At 38.4% G+C, this 19,121-nt stretch overlaps 1 protein-coding gene across 1 annotated transcript; it reads left to right on the top strand.

The window, feature by feature from the left end:
- The first annotated feature begins 16,607 nt into the window (after window positions 1-16,607).
- Window positions 16,608-19,099, top strand: LOC111903999 (pheophytinase, chloroplastic). Its single transcript, XM_023899775.3, has 6 exons — window positions 16,608-17,035; window positions 17,378-17,489; window positions 17,592-17,685; window positions 17,914-18,091; window positions 18,180-18,249; window positions 18,685-19,099. Exons 1-6 carry the CDS (start codon window positions 16,638-16,640, stop codon window positions 18,994-18,996), a joined length of 1,164 nt encoding a protein of 387 aa, XP_023755543.1. The 5' UTR covers window positions 16,608-16,637; the 3' UTR covers window positions 18,997-19,099.
- Window positions 19,100-19,121: the final 22 nt, after the last annotated feature.

Consider the following 19,121-nt stretch of genomic DNA (forward strand, 5'->3'; position numbering starts at 1 on the left):
GAGAGTGTGGAGGAGCAGGAAAAGGCATTGGCCATCTTGACCATGGCCTTGTCACCAGACATTGCTCAATGGTTCAGAGAGTATACGTCGGCTAAAGCTTTGTGGGAAGCCCTGATTGAGGTGTATGAAGGGAACGAAGATATGCGAGAGAGTCACCAGGACATGCTGTGACAATGTTTTAATATGTTTAATTATGTTCCTGGAGAGACCCTTGAAACACAGCTACAGCGGTTCACAACTCTCAATACAGAAATGACTGTGGCTGGGATTTTCTATACAAAGTCAGAAGTAAACAAGAAGCTGCTGAATGCTCTCCCAAAATCTTGGGACATGAATGTAGCTGTCATTAAGAAAACTAAGGATCTCAGCCGCCTCTCTCTCGTTGAAGTGATGGCAGTCATCAAGGCGTGTGATATTGATGACAAGTAGCGGGAAATTAACCATGTGAACTCATATTCAGCTGCGAATCTTGGCATCTCCTCTAACAATTCTCTTTCATCCTTTTCTGTTTCTCTTCCCTCTGCAGGTTCATCTTTTAATCAGCTCCATTTGCAAGCTCAGATTCAGACTTTTCAAACTCCATTGGCTTCCTCTGCTTCAGCCATGCCCCTCTCGCAGAATCAATCATTTATGGCTGCTCACGCTGCTTCATCCTCAACCGGAGCTTCTTCTTCAAAGGGAAATGAGGGCGATGAGAATCTTGCACTTGCTTCAAGGCTTGTCAATTGCTACAATGCGCTTGTATCCGGGGATCATCCACATCAATTTTCATTTGCCGATCTTGATCAGATTCACCCTGAAGACATTAAGGAGATGGATATTACATGGCAAATTGCCATGGAAGTCTTTAGGGCAAAACAATTTGCCAAAAAGACTGGAAATAATAACTGGGGAATGAGTGTTGACAAGAAGGTTGGGTTCAGCAAGGAAAGCTACGATGTTTCAACTGCCACGAGCCAGGGCATTTTGCTCGTGATTGTCCACATCCAGACAAAAGAGAAAATAATGATAGGACAATGGTTTCAATAGGAAACAATCATAGTGGTAATCAAATAAACAACGAGAAGGCTACGGTCACTCAGTAATTTGATTGGGAGGATCAGATGCAAGCCCTGAACCTGTCCGGACGTGAAACTGCCCACCTGGCATAAGTTTGTAATGATACCCCGGCAGAGATTGTGGCAGTTGAAGATAAGATGATGAAGATGTAGTTTGCATTGATGGTATCCTCTTCTAATGAACCTAATTCAACCGAGGTAAATCTTCCATCATGCTCTCAAGCCTGTATTGATTATGTTGAAACTTCGCATGAGAAAATTGAGACATTAGGCAATGAAGTAGAAAATCTTAAGATTCTTCGTGAACTTAATGACAAATTAATAAGGGACGTAGAAGACCTTAGATATGAAGGGTACCAACTTAGAAAAGGCCAGAAACCACTCAAAGCTCAATTGGAATCGAAAATTAAGGACTTTAGGAGACTTCAGGAAAACTACAGTAATAAATGTGAGAATTATGATTATGTAGTGAAACAGAACGCTGAACTAGTGGATGAAATTGAATCTTTGAAAGGGAAATTTGAAACCGCCAAGCTTGATGTTAGAAAATATGATTTTTCAAGTAAGGTAGTCGCAAATATGATAGACCACAGTATGCAATTTAAGAAGAATCAATCAAAAGGTCTAGGGTATAACCATGTGCCCCCTCCTTTCAATCATTCATATCTGCACAAGCCTCTGTCCAAAGAAGAGATTGCCAATGAATCATTTATGGTTTATGGCAAGCCATCTGGTTTTATTTCAGGAGGATTTATTAATGTTGAAAGTACTAACATTTCTACTTCTCCTGCAGATCAATCCTTGAATTAGTCAAAGCACGAAGTTGAAGGATATGTTTCTGAAAATAAAATCAAGTCTAAACCTGAAGTTTTAGTTTTAAATAATAAAAATATGTTTTCTGATGTTTCAAAAGACAATGTTTTTTGTGGTGGTGTTTCTATTACTTCTGATATTGTTTTGAATGGTTTGAAAAAGTCTGGTTTGAACAATTTGGTTGACAATTTGGATGTGTGTGATAATAATTTTGAGAAACCATCAACATCACAAACTTTTCCATCTAATGTACCCTCGCTTGCCTCACAACCTAATTCATGTTCATGTTCTTGTGAGAGAAGCAGGGGTGATAGTATGGAAAATAAATCTGATCAATGTAGCACAAGTTATAACAGTAACAAACAGATTTGTTTTAATTATGGTGTTGGTGGTCATATAGCTAGAAATTGTCAAAATCGTATTTTTGTACATTTTGAACATCCAAGAGGAGAGAACGAATTCAGAGGAAGGTCTTTAAATAGAAAGTCCTTTAGAAATCATTCTCGAAATGATGATTGGGCAAATGAACGGAGTAGAAAACGAGCTGTTTTTCAAAAACATAAAAAGGTTTTTCATCACCAAGTCCCAGGCAGTTTGCCAAAACCGAGCACGGCCAAGCCAAGGTCAGATTCGTCAAGAAGCCACAGTGGGTCTTCAACCAACTCTGGTAGAAAACTCACAGGCTTTAAGCAGACTGATAAACATTCCATTTCTAAATCAACTGGGGTTTTTAGGAAACCTAATTATCAATGGCTGCCCAAACTTGCTCCCAATTTATCATTTGTGTCCTCTAAGAAATCCGAGTGTTATAGATCTGAAAAGGCATCGGGATCACCCAGGAAGGTAATGACCTGGGTTCCCAAAACTAATTAAACCCACACATTTTGCAGGGACTGTTGCGGGGAAATGTCGTCAGACCCTGGTTCATCGACAGCGGCTGTTCCCGGCATATGACGGGAGATATCGCCCAACTGCACAACATTCAATCATTTATTGGGGGATATATCTCTTTTGCGGGTGGAGAAGGTGGTAAAATCACTCAAAGAGGAACTGTCTCAAATGGGGGTTTAAGTTTCGAGAATGTTAATTTTGCTCCTGAGTTGAAGCATAGTTTGTTAAGTGTTTCTCAGATCTGTGACAAGGGATATTCTACGCATTTCACTGACAAGGAATGCATGATTCTCAAGCCAGGATTTTTCATCCCAGAAGAGTGGATTCTCGTAAAATCTAAAAGAGATGGGAATACCTATATCATTGATATGAATAGCAATCTTCCAGAACAAGTTATGTGACTTTTCTCCAAGATCTCCGAACAAACTGCAATGTTGTGGCAATGAAGATTAGGTCATGCTAATGCAAAGAACTTGAATCGTCTTGCGAAGAATGAGATGGTCCGTGGATTGCCTGTCAAGGACTTCATCACGTTTGAAAAATGTGTGTCATGTGCACAAGGAAAGCATCATAGAAAGCCACACTTGCCAAAACAAGTCAACTCAATTAGCCAAGTGCTTCAACTGCTACATATGGAATTGTTTGGTCCAGTAAACGTCCTCAGCATCAACAGAAGTTCTTATTGTCTGGTTGTGATTGATGATTTCTCTCGGTTTACGTGGGTTTTCTTTCTATCCAACAAAGTTGGAGTTGCTGATTTGATCAAGAAGTTCATTGTATTAGTTGAGAACCAAACTAACAATCGAGTGAAGGCGCTTCGTACTGACAACGGAACAGAGTTTAAGAATTATGTTCTCGATCATTTTTGCGCAGAAAAGGGTATACTGCTTCAATTCAGTTCTGCTCACACACCCCAACAAAATGGTGTTGCTGAAAGAAGGAACAGAATGTTAAAAGACGTCACAAGAACGATGATGTGTGATTCAAAACTACCAGTTTTCTTTTGGGCCGAGGCGATAAACACTGCCTGTTATGTTCATAATCGAGTGTTGATCAACAAAGCTCAGATGAAAACCCCGTATGAAATTTTCTATGGTCACAAGCCATCAGTCAGTCACTTCCGTGTATTTGGCTGTCCTTGCACCCTTCTTCACTTAGATGACAACCCGAAGCACAATGCAAAAGCTGATGATTGTTACTTTGTAGAGTATGCTACTCGCACGGCCTATAGAGTCTACAACAAGAAGACAAAGCAAATTGTGGAATCGTATGACGTGTGTTGGTTGGAAGAAAACGAGACGAACGCTAGAGTGGGTCCGGATTGGCTGTTTGATTACACATCCCTATTCAAATCAATAAATGTGTCTTCGAGTGGCTCATCTAGATCTGTTTCTGGTTTGAAGAAGATTTCTTAAGACGAAGACGAAGAAGTTGTTTACAGATCTCCATCTGAATCCCCCTCTTCATTCACAGAGAAGTCTCCGGTTTCATCTGAGGGGGAGCCTTCTGCTACACCTAAGGGGGAGTCCGCTGCTACACCTCAAGGGGAGTCGTCTATGCAACATGATAGTCCTAAATCTTCAGTCCAAATTGATTCTCCAGATGCTGAAACTACACCTCATATTTCAATAGAGAAAGAGTTATTCCCTAATGATGCTTCCGCTGTCTCTTCAACTTTTATGGAACTACTCTTTCCTGAACTTATCTCAAATGAGTTTGTAGCAGAGCCGTCTGGAGCGACTCAATCAGCAAATGAAGGAGGTATTGATATTCACACTCTTCCTGTCTCTCTCAATGACATCAGCCAAGAAATACCTTCAAGGATTCAACGCGATCATCCGATCGACAACGTTATTGGTCAGCTAGGTGATGGTGTCAGAACCAGAAGTCAGAGTGGAGATGTTAATGCTTGTCTTTACCCTTGCTTCATTTCTCAAATCGAGCCCAAGAATGTTGAAATGGCTCTAAATGAACCTAGCTGGGTAGATGTAATGCATGAGGAACTGCACCAATTTGAAAAATTCAGTGTTTGGAAGTTAGTTGAGCTGCCAAAGGGCAAGAAGTCTCTTAACACACGATGGGTTTATCGCAATAAGCAGGATGATTCAGGGGTTATAATATGAAATAAAGCTCGATTAGTGGTTCGTGGGTTTCGACAAGTCGAGGGTCTTGATTACACTGAAGTTTATGCTCTAGTAGCTCGTCTGGAGGCTATTCGTATCTTCCTAGCATGTGCTTCCTACATGAACTTTACCGTTTATCAAATGGACGTCAAGAGTGCCTTCTTGTATGGTAAGGTAAAGGAAGAAATCTACGTTGATCAACCTCCTGGGTTCGTTGATTCGAAGTTTCCAAATCATGTCTACAAGTTGGATAAGGCGTTGTATGGGTTACATCAAGCTCCTAGAGCGTGGTATGCAACTCTAACAAAGCACTTGCTCGAACATGGTTACTCTCATGGCACTATCGATCAGACCTTGTTTATCAAGCATGTCGAAAAGGACCAGATACTTGTACAAATATATGTCGACGACATTATCTTTGGGTCAACCAGTCCGCAGCTCTACAAGGAATTCCAAGGTGTAATGAAGAAACGGTTCGAAATGAGCTCGTTAGGAGAAATGACCATGTTTTTGGGGCTTCAGGTTAAACAGAATTCAACCGGAATCCTGCTACATCAAGCCAAGTATGTGGAGGATATTCTTGAGAAGTTCGAGTTTCACGATGCTAAATCTGCTTCAACACTAATGGCTGAACGACCTCTTCTGACTCCAGATCCTGAAGGCGAATCCGTAGATCAGACTCTCTATCGATCGATGATCGGATCGCTGATGTATCTTACTGCAAGCCGACCTGACATCATGTTTGTAGTTTGTCAATGTGCATGTTATCAGGCTAATCCTAAACTTTCACATCTTATTGTTGTCAAAAGAATTTTTCGGTATATCAAAGGCAGCCCAAAATTGGGTCTTTGGTATCCGAAGAATTCTGAATTTGATCTTTATGCTTTTACTAACAGTAATTATGGAGGCTGTGAGCTTGACAGGAAATCAACCTCAGGAGGATGTTAGTACCTAGGTGACAGACTAGTTTCGTGGCAATGCAAGAAGCAACACACTGTCTCAACTTCCACAACAGAGGCGGAATACATTGTTGCATCAGCTTGCTACTCTCAAGTTATCTGGATCCAACATCAGTTGTTGGACTACGGTTCGAATTATTTTGAAACCCCCATTTATTGTGATAATGAAGCTGCCATTCAAATTGCCAAAAACCCAGTCCAACACTCTAAAACCAAGCACATCGACATTAAAATTCATTTCATCAGAGACTGTTATGAACATTCGCTAATCCGGCTGGAATAGGTCCACACTGATAATAATGTGGCGGACTTATTCACAAAGCCATTTAACAAAGCTCGCTTCGATGTGCTTGTAGGATTTCTGAAAATGATACGTTTTGAGGATTAAGTTTTTTTATTTTTATTTTTTTCTTCAACTCAAATTTTCAATTTTATTTTTATTTTTTATTTTTATATTTTAGCTAATTTTTTAATTTTATTTTATTTTTAATTTCTTTTTGTTTCTTGTTTCCTTAGGATAGATTAAATTTGCGCATTTTTTTTTCTTTTATCTTTATTCTCACCCATGCACAAATTTAGGGGAGAAATAATCAAAAATCCAAAAACAATAAAAAATCCAAAAATCCAAAAACAATAAAAATCACAGAAAATTAATATATATATATATATATATATATATATATATATATATTGCTGACAGTTTCGTTTGTAGGTGTTGTGACGGGAAATGAAATTAGCAAGTGATAACAGGCAATCTGAATCGGCGTAACGTACCTAAGTTGAATCGTCTACGCTCTGTGCTCGATGCGCTGGTAGGCACGAAAGATTTTAAATGGACTTGACTAGGGAGAGTTGAACCTAATGAATTTAAGGACTTGACAAATTTGGACCTAGTTAGATCCGTTTAACCTGATTTCACGACGCTCGGATAGGTTGAGCAGAGAGATATACATGGGAATCTACCGGTCACATTAAATAACCCGTATCTAGAACTGTGGATTCACTTTTCCTCGATGTGTGGATTCTGTCCTTAATTCCGGTTGGATGGGGCGACTGGTAAATTCCGATAAATTAGTTCTGTAGAATATCATTTTCTTTCTTTTTGTCTGTTAGTCATATGTTGTCTCCTTTGCGTGACTTCCAATCCGACCTGGTACACAACATATGCAACTTTATTTCTCTGCATGTTATATATATGAAATTCCTCTTATCTGTTAGTCATATGTTGTCTCTTTTGCATGACTTCTAATCCGACCTGGTACACAGCATATGCAACCTTCTACTTCTCAACCCCTTTGAAACAATAAGTAATAGAATTCTGAATCTATCCTCTCTCTGAATGGTTGTCTGCTCGCCCGGTGTAAGGAGTACTCTGGAAGTCCTTGATGGATGGGGCATGCCAGGAAGTGGGAAACACGTTCTAGTACACTTAAAATTGAACACATACAGATTGTCTGTAGATCTCGCTGCTCGATTTAGGTGGACAACAATATCCCTGGTTGTAGTCAGTTAAATGGTCAAAAGAAAAAATTATTTAAGAATTAGGGCCAATCATGATAGTAATGTTACAATTAGATATATGCATGTATCATGTCATTGGTAAAATATCCAAAATTGTCACAAATTTTTTTCGTGTTTAAGTGGACCACAATACCGGTGATCGATCAGACGAAGATGTGAAGATAAGGGTACCGACAAGTAGAATAAGACTGTCCAACAACTTTGATCCCAACGTCACAAACTCAGTCACAATAGTTAAATTTTTGTGATTATGTTTTAGTCGAAGTTAAATTATTTTATTTTTTTTTTTGGTTTTTAATTTTAATTTTATTTTATTTTTAGCAATTAAATTTCTTAAGTTTTTTTATTTTTAATTTTATTTTTACTTTCATTGTACAAAATTAAGTTTTTATTTTATTTATTTTTATTTTTTTAATTTTTCTTTAGTAAAAATAATCCTCAGAAAGTTTTTTTTAATTTAACTGTGTTGGAATCTGCTTAATACTGGGAAGTTATCAGGTAAATGGTAAAAAGGGTAAATAAAGGAGTTTACAGCCGGAATCTCCTCACTCTCAAGATTCCGGCCGCAAACTGCTCTCCCACCCTCTCTCTCTCCAAAAAAAATTCGTCAAATCTCGCAAATCTAATCCGACAATCTTGAAGGTAATGAGTTCTAGATCCTAAATATGTATTTTATAGCGTGTTTCACCATGTCGTTTGAGCAGAAATCGAATAAAATGGTCCGACGGAGCTTACGGCCGCAAGCTTGGGCCGTAAACTTTGTTCTTCGGCCGTAAACGTATTTTGACCGTGAATGGATTACGACCGCAAACATTTATTGATTATTGTGTTGTTTTGTGACCATTTTCTCTCGTTTAAATGTGTTTTTTCAGGTGATGAACAAAATTGGTGTTGTTCGGCCGTAAACACAGATTCACGGCCGTAAACACTGTTCTTGGGCCGTGAACTGTGTGTGACCGAGAACATTAATTTTCACATAAATAATTTTTGTTTTGACCAAATTTTCTAAATAAAACTTTTCTTTGGATCAAAATAAAAATTAAATATTTTGGATGTTCATTTGGCATTATTTTTGTATCTTACTTATTATAGTTGAGTGCAGGAAAATGACAAACTTGAAATTCGCGGATATGCACAATCTTGCTATTGTGCTTGCAGATCCTCCAGGTGTTCATTCAGACCTACAATCAATGATTCACAGGCTTCGGGAGTGCTGTCTGGCGTCCGCTATCACAGTAAACCCTGTTGTGTATCAAAATTTAATCAGAGAATTCTGGGCAACTGCCAACGCGAGTATGGATAATGACGGTCATTTCACTGTAAAAGCTATGGTTCAGGGTCGTGAAATTGTGATCAATGAAAGCTTCATCAGAGACACGCTGCAAATTGACGATCAACCTAATTTCCCTACGGAGATTGGGATTGAAGACACACAAAGAATTCTCGAAAGGATGAGCTACGAAGGCACTTCACCTCCGACTTTAAAGAAGCTTTTGCATCCATATTAGAGGTTTTTGGTGCATGTGTTCGTCAGCTGTGTTTCAGGGAGAAGATCAGGAGCAGACGAAATTTCTCACCGAACTACTGGTGCACTTGTTTCTCTTGTTGCAGGGGTGAAATTCAACTTCTCAAGATTCATCCTGGATGAGTTTGTTATAAACATCAGAGCCTCAACTCGAGATACTTTCTTGTTATATCCCAGATTTGTTCAGTTGTTTATCAACACTCAGTTTCCATAAGTGAGAACAGAGGGTGAAACTCTAGATATGAAGTCTTTGGGTCCTCACACAGTAGGACTCATCAAGCAAAATCGAAGAGGAAAAGTTGTTTTTCGAGGATTGTACCCTCTTGAAAAATTTGGAAAGTTCACTGAGCTGGATGAACCTACAGAATCTTATGGTTCATCTGATCAAGCTTCTTTTGAGCCAGCATCTACTGAGAAGTCATCTCCAAATAACATTGTCATTGATGTTTCTGAGGATGAAAGTACTGAAAATGAAGATACTCCCACTCCTGATGCTTATGTGGCTATGGAACATGACAAAGTGTGTGATCGTGCTCAAGATGATGATCTAGGAATGAATGTAGAGATTGGGGAGAATATTGGGGGAGATAAGAATGATTCTTTTAGTGACCTTGACCTCACCGGTTTTGATCACGATGATATTGCTGCTTCTTTAACCAGTAGTGCTAACTTGGTGTCAAATGAGAATCTTGACCATATCTTCAACAATGTCGATGATGTTGTTCTTCCGACAACTGAGACAAGGGAGACAAATTAAGTTTTTGAGACTACAACCCCTACTACAGGTCAAATGGCAAGTGTTTCAATTCTAATGGAGATGGTTATGGGATGTTACCCTCCTGTTTCTGTTTCTCCTACCACAGAGCCATTTGTGAGTATTTTGCAACGACACAATCTGATCAACCCCCATTGAAAAGACAAAGAATGGATCCGAGGCAGGGTAAAGTAATTGCAAGACTTGTTAGCAGCCTCCCAGTACCACCTACTACTACCACTACTACCAGTCTCACCACAACAAAGATGTTTGCTACGGGTTCGGGTACTGCTTTTTATGTTGGTGGTCCCTCTGTTCCACCAGGTTTTTCTACTCCTCGGTTTAATTGTGATGATGCTTCTAAGAGATTAGCCCTACATATGGCTGAGGAGCAACTTTTGACGCCTTCCCCTCGTGGTAAAGGTGTTTCTATAGGAGGTGGTGGTTCTAGAGGAGATAACCTAACTATTTTCGGACTCCAGAAGGAAATATCGGTACTGAGTCAGAAAAATATTAAGCTAGATATCCAAGTGTCAGAGCTTCGAGCTGAAAATGCAAAGCTTAGTATTCAAGTGTCTGAACTTTAGTCTGATAAGTCGAGCCTTGGTGTGCAAGTAGCTGATCTTACAAAGGATAAAGAGCTGAAGTCCAAACAGATTTCTGATCTTCAAGATCACTTCAATCTACTGACTTCAAGTTATTTTGAATTGAAAAAGAAGCTTGAGGAAGACTTTGGAGATAAATACCAGACATCTGCTGAAGAGTACAAGATCAATCTTCATGTCCAAGCCTTTCCAGTTGTTTTGCCTACCGGTCAATCATGGAGTTTTTAGTCATGTTGATAATGAGCCTCCTCAAGCCCCCCATGTGTCAGCAACCATTCGTAATGCTCAGGAGGTAGTAGTTAAGAAAGGACAATTATTGTTTAAAAGGAACCCTAATCAAAATGCCTCTTGGGATGAACCCTTAATTACAATGACTGACCTTGAAGTAGTTCATTTCAGGGATACTTTTGGTGATCGGTCAGGAATTGTTTCTTGGGGATTTCATGATCCCCTCAAGATGTGGATAGTGCTGCGGAAAAGTGGCAACTCTGAACTCTACAGAGATAGTCACGATTTCAGTTCATTAACTAGGGTTGATTTGACGGAATTGTCCCGAGCTCCCTTTTCAAATCTTACAAACAATCCGCAAATGACCCAGTTCAAGCATTTTCTTGAAGATCAAGTTAAAAGAGGGTTTCTTACAATGCAAACTGCTGAGTCTGTGATATTTGAGCATCCAGATGTTGTCGATCACGCAACTGATAAGCCTTTGCAGGTGGTGATGTGGCCTGCAACCAAGCAGGTCAAACAATTCCCAGTGCTTCAAACCTATCAAGACGGATCTCTCGGATCAATGGAGTGTTGGGTCTTTGATGAGATCACTTCTGGTGAGGTCATCAAGCTCAATAATGGGCGCTTTCGACGCTACGATCAAAGATATTTGTTGCAGTTTCGAAAATGGGATATTCATCATCTTAGCAATTTTCAGATTTTGGTTGCAGAAGATATTTTTGAAGATGGTGCGAAGGTGTACACAACGATGGTTGCAGAGATTCTCAACAAACGAATGTGGAATGGGTCGATGGGGCAGGCGGATGTCATGGTGGTTACCAAAGGTTAACTTCGAGCTAGTCCAAACCAAGGGGGAGATTAAAGAGCTCAATTTAGTGGTTTGGTCTAGGCTTTACGATTTAATAGTAGGGAGTGTGTTGGTAGCTTGTTTTGTAATAGTTTACGGTTGTAATGAGTTTACGACCGTAAACACCTTACGGCCGTAAACTCTTCTCGGTTGTGTGGTATATAAATAGTGGGTTAGTCAGACGTTTTGTCGTTGTTGATGCCTTTAGAGTTCACGGCTTCCATCAAGTTGTACCAGACGTTTATTGCTATAAAACGTGTGCAAGCTTGGTTTGTTCTCCTTCTGTGTTTATTATTGCTTTGTGTGATTGTATTTGCTTTAGATCTCTGGTAAGATCTGTTATTTGGACCTTACACACAATAATCAAATAATTCATAGAAGATCAGTCAAACTCATATGAACAAGACAATATAAATCAAAACAAATTTCATGTAATTAGCCTAACCATGTAAACTAATACAAAACATGAAACTTTTGACAATTATCTTTTAAATTGGATTAGCATGATCATTACCACATCAAAACAGGTTTATAAGTTCAAAAACAGTTTAGGGAAATGATCCTAGTTCAATTCCAGCCTTAAAACTCGAAAATCTGCACTCTGGAGCACCAACTCGTCGAGTGTATGAACCAACTCGGCAAGTTGGTCAAAATTGTGAAGGGACTCTGTGAGTTCCCCAGTGGAATTGGCGAGTCCACTGTCCAAAAAGCTGAAATTCAATTTTTAAAGCATTTCTAAGCAAGTAGCATCAAGTATATTGGAAAACAATCCTAGGCTCTGATACCATTGATGGGTTTTGAGCATTCTAACACTCTTATGGTGTACATGCAACCCTAGATGATTTAGATCGATGTTTTCTATAATATACATGCAAACTTTCAAAATTCCAAAGCATCATCCTAACTAGCATACAATGGAGTAACTATACTACAAAATTCTAGTTAGATGACATACCTATTAGTGTAGTTAAAACCTTGAAGCTTTAAGAGCCTAGCACGAATATTGTGAATGCCTCAAATGGAACCACAAATCACCACCAACAAATGGAAGAACTTGAGAGAATATAATATGCACTCAAAATCGGCTAGCACTCATACAAGAACTCTAGGTGCCAATTTCATGAACCAAAGGGCTTCTTATATAGTGTGGCTCCATTAGGGTTACACCATGCAAACCCTAATGTGCATGACTTTCCACATTCTTCATGCTCCATGGGTTTTAACCTACATGGAGTATCCATGGGTCACCACATGGGTTTAGCCCATCATAAGGAATCATGGATCATTAGCCCACTTTATAAGAATGAATGATTTACACAATCAATCCATATATATTTAATTAGTCTCTTTTGATCACAAAATTAATTCCAAATTAATTCTTGATCAATACTAATTAAACAACATGATTTCATATTAATATATTAGAACTTATAATATATTAATAAATCATAAATAACCTCTTCTCAAAAGTCTGTCCTTACAAATTGTTCTTGTGAAGTGCAACCCAAATGGGCCATGCTACTCTCGGGTCAAGTACATACCAAATATAGTTATGGACTTAGACACCTCATCCAAAAAAAAGTACACTTAGTTGGGTTTAATTTCATCTGCACTTTAGCTAGCGTTTTGAAAGTTTCTTTCATATCGTGGAGCAATGTTTCTTCATTACGACTCTTAACTACCATGTCATCGACATAGACTTCAATATTCCTGCCAATTTGGTTGGCGAATATCTTGTCCAATAGCCTCTAATATGTAGCACCTGCATTTTTGAGCCCAAACGGCATTTTCTGGTAGCAGAAAGTACCATTCTCGGTGTGGAAGGCAGTTTTTGCTTCATCTTCTCGTTTCATCTGTACCTGATGGTATCCCTTGTATGCATCAAGGAAACATTTGAGCTGAAAACCTTCATGAGATTGGACTTTTTGATCGATCTCTGGGAGAGGATAACAATCCTTTGGATAGACGTTATTAAGATCTGAGTAATCAATGCACATTCGCCATGACCCATTGGCTCTCTTTACCATGACAGGGTTTGCTATCCTTATCGGGAACATTACTTCCCTGAGTATGTCATCATTAACCATATAGGCTAATTATGTGTTTATAGCCCTGTTTCGGTCTTCTGCTAGGCCCCTCTTCTTTTGTTTAACAGGATTGCTTCCAGGTGTGATATTAAGGTTGTGTTCTATAACCTATCGATCAAAGCCTATCATATCTGTTGGTTTCCAGGCAAAAACGATGGAATATTGCTTCAGGAGTGCTACCAGTCGCTCCCTGGTCTCGTCTGATAGGTGAGCACCAATTCGCATGAGCTGCTCCAGATATTCCATGTTTATTTGGTGTTTTTCAGTGGAACATCCCTCCTTCGACTTCTTTGGTGCTCGCACCAACTTGGGAGCGGCTATGATCTGGTGGCAATGTTGCGCCCTGGTGTTTGCAGCGATGATTGTTGCTAATCCCTGACGCGTGCTAAATTTAACTATGCCATGGATCGTCGATGGCACGAAATGCAGTAAGGAGATTGCCGACCGTTCAAGAAAAATATTGTGTTCTGTTGGATACCAGATCACAGAGAATTCGATTGTTCTTGTGATACAGTCCTTCTCGACGTGACTGACCAATGTTAATGGCATCCGAATAGTTCCCAACAACCACAAACTATGTCTGGTGAACCCTACCAATGGCCCACCGGTTGGGGGATGTAGCCCCTCCCTCCATGCATCTAGTATTTGCCTGAAACAATGCTCATAGAGTATATCGGAGCAACTACCATTGTCAATGTATATTCAATAGATTTTCGTGTTACGAATGAATCCAGATATGAGGAGTGGATCTCGCGGATCCCAGTTCGATGGTCTGGGATCGCTGCTCAAAAAACTAATATTGAGTAGATTTCTCGAGATTACCTCTATCTCGTCCTCCACTTGGTGAGTTGTGTTTCTCTTATGAGACTTAGAGATAGTGAGTACCTCTGCACCGTCATATGGAGACTTCTACAACAGATCGCGATGCGATATCGCTGTCTGAGGCAGTGAACCATCCAACGGCAGTTGCCGAAGACTACTCTGGAGTACTGGCTCTGCTATTTCTGCCGTAATCGGTGGGATTTGTGCCATTGGCACCTGAATTGGGGCATGTGTTCTATACTAACTGTGGCGTTCGTTGTTTACCGTCACTGGTATTCTGAACAGGTCTCCCACTACAATCGCAGATGTTGTTGGATTTAGATCCTCCTTTTGCAGATGACCATCGTTGTTTATTGGCTGTATCACTCTGAGGATACATCCGGATGGCGCCAAATGTTGTAACATGCTCTTCAAGGGGTTGAATGTTGGATGATGTATCAGACCTCAATGTTTTCCTGAGAATACAACACAGAAGAATCGTTAAAGGACGTCCGGGAGTTCTCACGGGACGCCTCTCCTATGATCAAGTTAGTTTTCTGAGAGAGAGTTTTAGGGTAAATTCTGTGAGGAAGAAGATGGATCCCTTCCTTGAGCTAGAAGAGATCCTTTTATACCTGTTACTAATGGATCGTGTGGACCTTGTCCAGTGAGCGTGAGACGTGGCCTCCTCTTACTGGGAGTATTATGCCCATGCTAACTAACTACCATGTGACGTCAATTATGGGCTTCACCTAGGCTTTTTGTCACGTCCTTATTGGTCGTGAGCGAATGAGAAGATCACATGGGATATTCTTTCCTCATGAGGGGAAGTGAACTGTCACTCCGGTGTTGGATCACTTAGGCCAAGACCGGGTCTTGGCTAAGGTTCTAGCGTGATAACATCTCGTTTATGCTTTCTGTTATATTTAACGTGGTCATACAAAGCAACATTATATATATATATATATATATATATATATATATATATATATATATAACAAAATAAAATAACTTTAAATCGAAGTATATTTAAAAGTAGACTGGAGTATAATAAAAATATATACATATCCATACGATTTGTACAAAATGGTGTTACTCTAAGACGTTAGTAATGAAATATAATCCAAAGATAATGGTTAAATTATAGGTAAAATATTTAAAAAGGTAACGAAGTTTTTAAAATGTATAAAAAATATCATTGTTGTTTTTTTAGTGTACAAAATACCACTGAACCGACTATTGTAGGTAACCATCAGGTTATCCGGTTTCCAAAATGTTCAAAATATATCATTGTTGTTTTTTTAGTACAAAAATTACAATAAAGTACACTGTTTGTAAACAGAATACCAACGAAGTACATATGTGTTCAAATAAAACCTTAGGGTAACCGTTACATCAGGTAAATGGAAAAATAACTTAAAAGCGTAACGAAGTTTCCAAAATGTTCAAAAAAATACCGCATTTGTTGTTAACTTCGTTGTTGCCGGATTATGTAGAACACGACCACCAGAGATCATGCACCGTCATATCAGTTCACAACAGTTGTGCAATATCTTTTATTCCCTCACTCGATCGTTCTTGTGGTAACATGAGAAGTAAGTTGGTAATAACCTTAGTTAAACGTTCTTGCTTCTCAATCGCATTATATGCCTCAAACCTGAAACATATATATACGGTATATAGATACATATATTGTACATCAAAGTTAGACATTCATTAGTGTTGTAGCACAAGAGAAGCACAAAGGAGAAACAAAGGTGACGTTATGTTATGAGAATTCCTAAATGTAGATGTAGAGAATAAGAGTTATGTGTTTTTTTATGATTGTATTTAGATACAAATTGATCGAGTAAGGGAATGAAAGAGGGTACACAACTTTTGTGAACTCGTACGATGGTGAATGATCTTCGGTGATCGTGTTCTATATAATCCGGAAACAATGAAGTTGACAGAAGGTGCTCTGAAAAAACAACAATGGTATTTTTTTGAACATTTTGGAAACTTCAATGATATTTTTTGTACTAAAATGTGTACCTTGTTGGTATTTTATGTACAAATGGTATAGTTCAATGGTATTTTTTGTACTAAAAAATAATATTAGTATTTTTTGAACATTTTAGAAACTTCGTTGCCCTTTTAAGTCATTTTTCCGTTTACCTGAGATAACCGGTTAGCACAAGGTTTTATTTGAACACATATGTATTTCGTTGATATTTTGTGTACCAAAAATGTACTTTAATGGTATATTGTGTACTACAAAGAAAGCAACAGTCTTTTTTTTGTACATTTTAAAAATTTTGTTACCTTTTTAAGTCATTTTCCCTAAATTATAACGTCCTTTATTCTTAGGGGTGTAAAATGAAACATACAATTGGTACTAGAGAAAATGTTAGGAATTAACTAAATAAAAAAGAAACAAAAAATGGCAGTGGCGGTAAAGGCAACAGCTATCCTTCAGCGACAACCACCAGTTCCGATACTTACACAACGCCGTGCGGCAAACTTGCTTAATGTTCGCCGGAAAATCATCGGCGGAAGTTCTTTCGATGGAATCAATCTGAGTAAGAGTTATTCTATCTCATCGGCTTCTGGAATTTGCAGGAGTACAAGCGCGAGTGCTACCAGCGATGAGATAAGAGACGATGAGGTTTTGCCAATTACGCCGTTGGAAGTGAATCAAATCAAAGATAGGTGCAGTAAGTGGGAGTGGAGAGGTTACACTATTAATTACTTGAAATATGAAGGACAAAATTGTCAGAAATCAAACCCTCCGCTGCTTCTTGTTCATGGTTTTGGTGCCTCTGTTGCTCATTGGCGCAGGTATTTGACGGATTTTCTCTTATTCTGATGTATGAATGTTCGATAATGATTTGGATTTGGTATTTCCATTTCATCTATGGAAATGGGGCTACCGTTATCTTAAACTCCATATTTACCAGGAAAAAAAAACATAGTGTGGATTCTTAACATTATGGAAGAAATTGATAACTAGTTCTACAATTTGAAATTTGGTTTGATTAATGATTAGCTAGTAAGTGATTAATCAAATTCCTAAATTTATTTCTTCGTTTCCTATGGTAAGTAGTTAAATTTGCAATTCTCCCTTACTGGCTGTTTTAGCAAATGGTTGAAGCTGTCTTTTAAAGTTTGAGATTGTACCAGGAATATCCCAACTTTGGGTGAGACCAATACAGTTTATGCCATTGATCTTCTTGGTTTTGGTGCTTCTGACAAGCCTGCTGGCTTCGAATACACCATGGAAGCATGGGCAGAGGTATATGTTTAATTGGTTGAAGTTTGGTTATTGTTGTATTTACAAGATTCAATCTTATGCACCACCTAATAATAATAATAATAATAATAATAATCATAACAGTTGATATTGGATTTCGTGGATGAAATTGTCCAAAGGCCTACAGTGTTGATTGGGAACTCTGTTGGAAGTCTTGCTTGTGTTATTGCTGCTGCAGGTGTGTTGTGTGTTTTTTATGTGCTTTTAGGGCCCATTTGTTACACAGTGAAGACAAAATATAACATTTTGCACTGTGTTTGGACTGGATTGATGTCCGATGCGTTCATAAGGGAAAAAAAATGAAAGTGGATTGTTATAATAGAAAGAAAATGAAATTACGATGCTTTAAAATACTAATAAATAAAAGTTGCTATTTCTTCACCTGCATTTCATTTTGTTGAAGTAGATGGTCAGCAGTCACAGGTTGAAGGGCTTGTTTTGCTCAACTGTGCGGGTGGCATGAACAATAAGGCGATAGTTGATGATTGGCGAATTAAGCTTATATTTCCTTTATTATTGTTAATTGATTTCTTGTTGAAGCAAAAGGGAATTGCATCATTCTTCTTTGAACGTGTCAGGCAAAGGTTCTCTATTTTCTTGCTTCATGGATCTGTCATTCTCGAGAATATTACTCCTTTTTTTTTAATATAAGTTATTGTGCATTTTATTCAGAGAGAGTCTTAGAAACATCCTATCATCAGTTTATGGAAACAAGGACTCTGTGGATGAAGATCTCATACAGGTATTATTTGATTTAATTTTACTTAATGCAGGAACAACACTTTCTTTATCCCATCTTTGCAATCCTTTTCCTTTTTTCCTCTTTGGTATGATTGAGTCGTGAAAAGGATGAAAAATGGTTCATTCCGATGATACAAAGTTGTTTGTGTTTGTCTGATTGAATGGAATGAACCTTTCGTTCCTTAGGGTCTTTTCTTTTTTGCATTCCATCATGAAATGAAATAGAAAACTTGCGGTGTAACCAACTTCCATTTATACAACTTTTAATAACCTTTTAAAAATAAATAAATTGAAATTTTGTTTTCTAAAATGAAGTAGAAAAATATGCTTCTATTACAAATCTTATTTGAGTTTTAAAAACATCTGGTTAACTTTTTATATTTCTTAATAAAAGATTAACTGATGATAATTAAAAAATTTGTTAAACTTGCAACAGATAATCAGGGAACCAGCACTTGATGAAGGGGCACTGGATGCGTTTGTGTCCATTGTGACAGGGCCACCTGGGCCAAGCCCGGTCCAATTGATGCCAAAAATTAAACTGCCGGTCCTGATTCTATGGGGCAATGAAGATCCGTTTACGCCTCTTGATGGGCCGGTTGGTAGATACTTTTCATCATTACCATCTCAAGTTGAAAATATTAGTCTTTATGTATTAGAAGGTGTGGGACATTGCCCTCATGATGATAGACCAAATTTGGTCCATGAGAAGCTTGTCCCATGGCTTGCTACTCTTCCTTCTTCATAGAAACTTTCTTTGGATTCCCTTCTTTTAACTTGCATTTGTAGGTATTTATACGTGTGTGTATAAATGCATCAATTTGTATATCAAGCTTCTTGTATTATATATATGTGGAACTCCACGAGAAATTA

The sequence above is a fragment of the Lactuca sativa genome, chromosome 4, assembly GCF_002870075.4.
Source record: "Lactuca sativa cultivar Salinas chromosome 4, Lsat_Salinas_v11, whole genome shotgun sequence".
Lineage (NCBI taxonomy): Eukaryota > Viridiplantae > Streptophyta > Magnoliopsida > Asterales > Asteraceae > Lactuca > Lactuca sativa.

Coding starts and splice junctions, on each gene's coding strand:
- LOC111903999 (XM_023899775.3), top strand. CDS start 16,638: ATGGCAGTGGCGGTAAAGGCAACAGCTATCCTTCAGCGACAACCACCA. Junction 17,686..17,913: donor TTGTGTTATTGCTGCTGCAG/GTGTGTTGTGTG, acceptor TTGTTGAAGTAG/ATGGTCAGCAGTCACAGGTT. Junction 18,250..18,684: donor TGGATGAAGATCTCATACAG/GTATTATTTGAT, acceptor AACTTGCAACAG/ATAATCAGGGAACCAGCACT.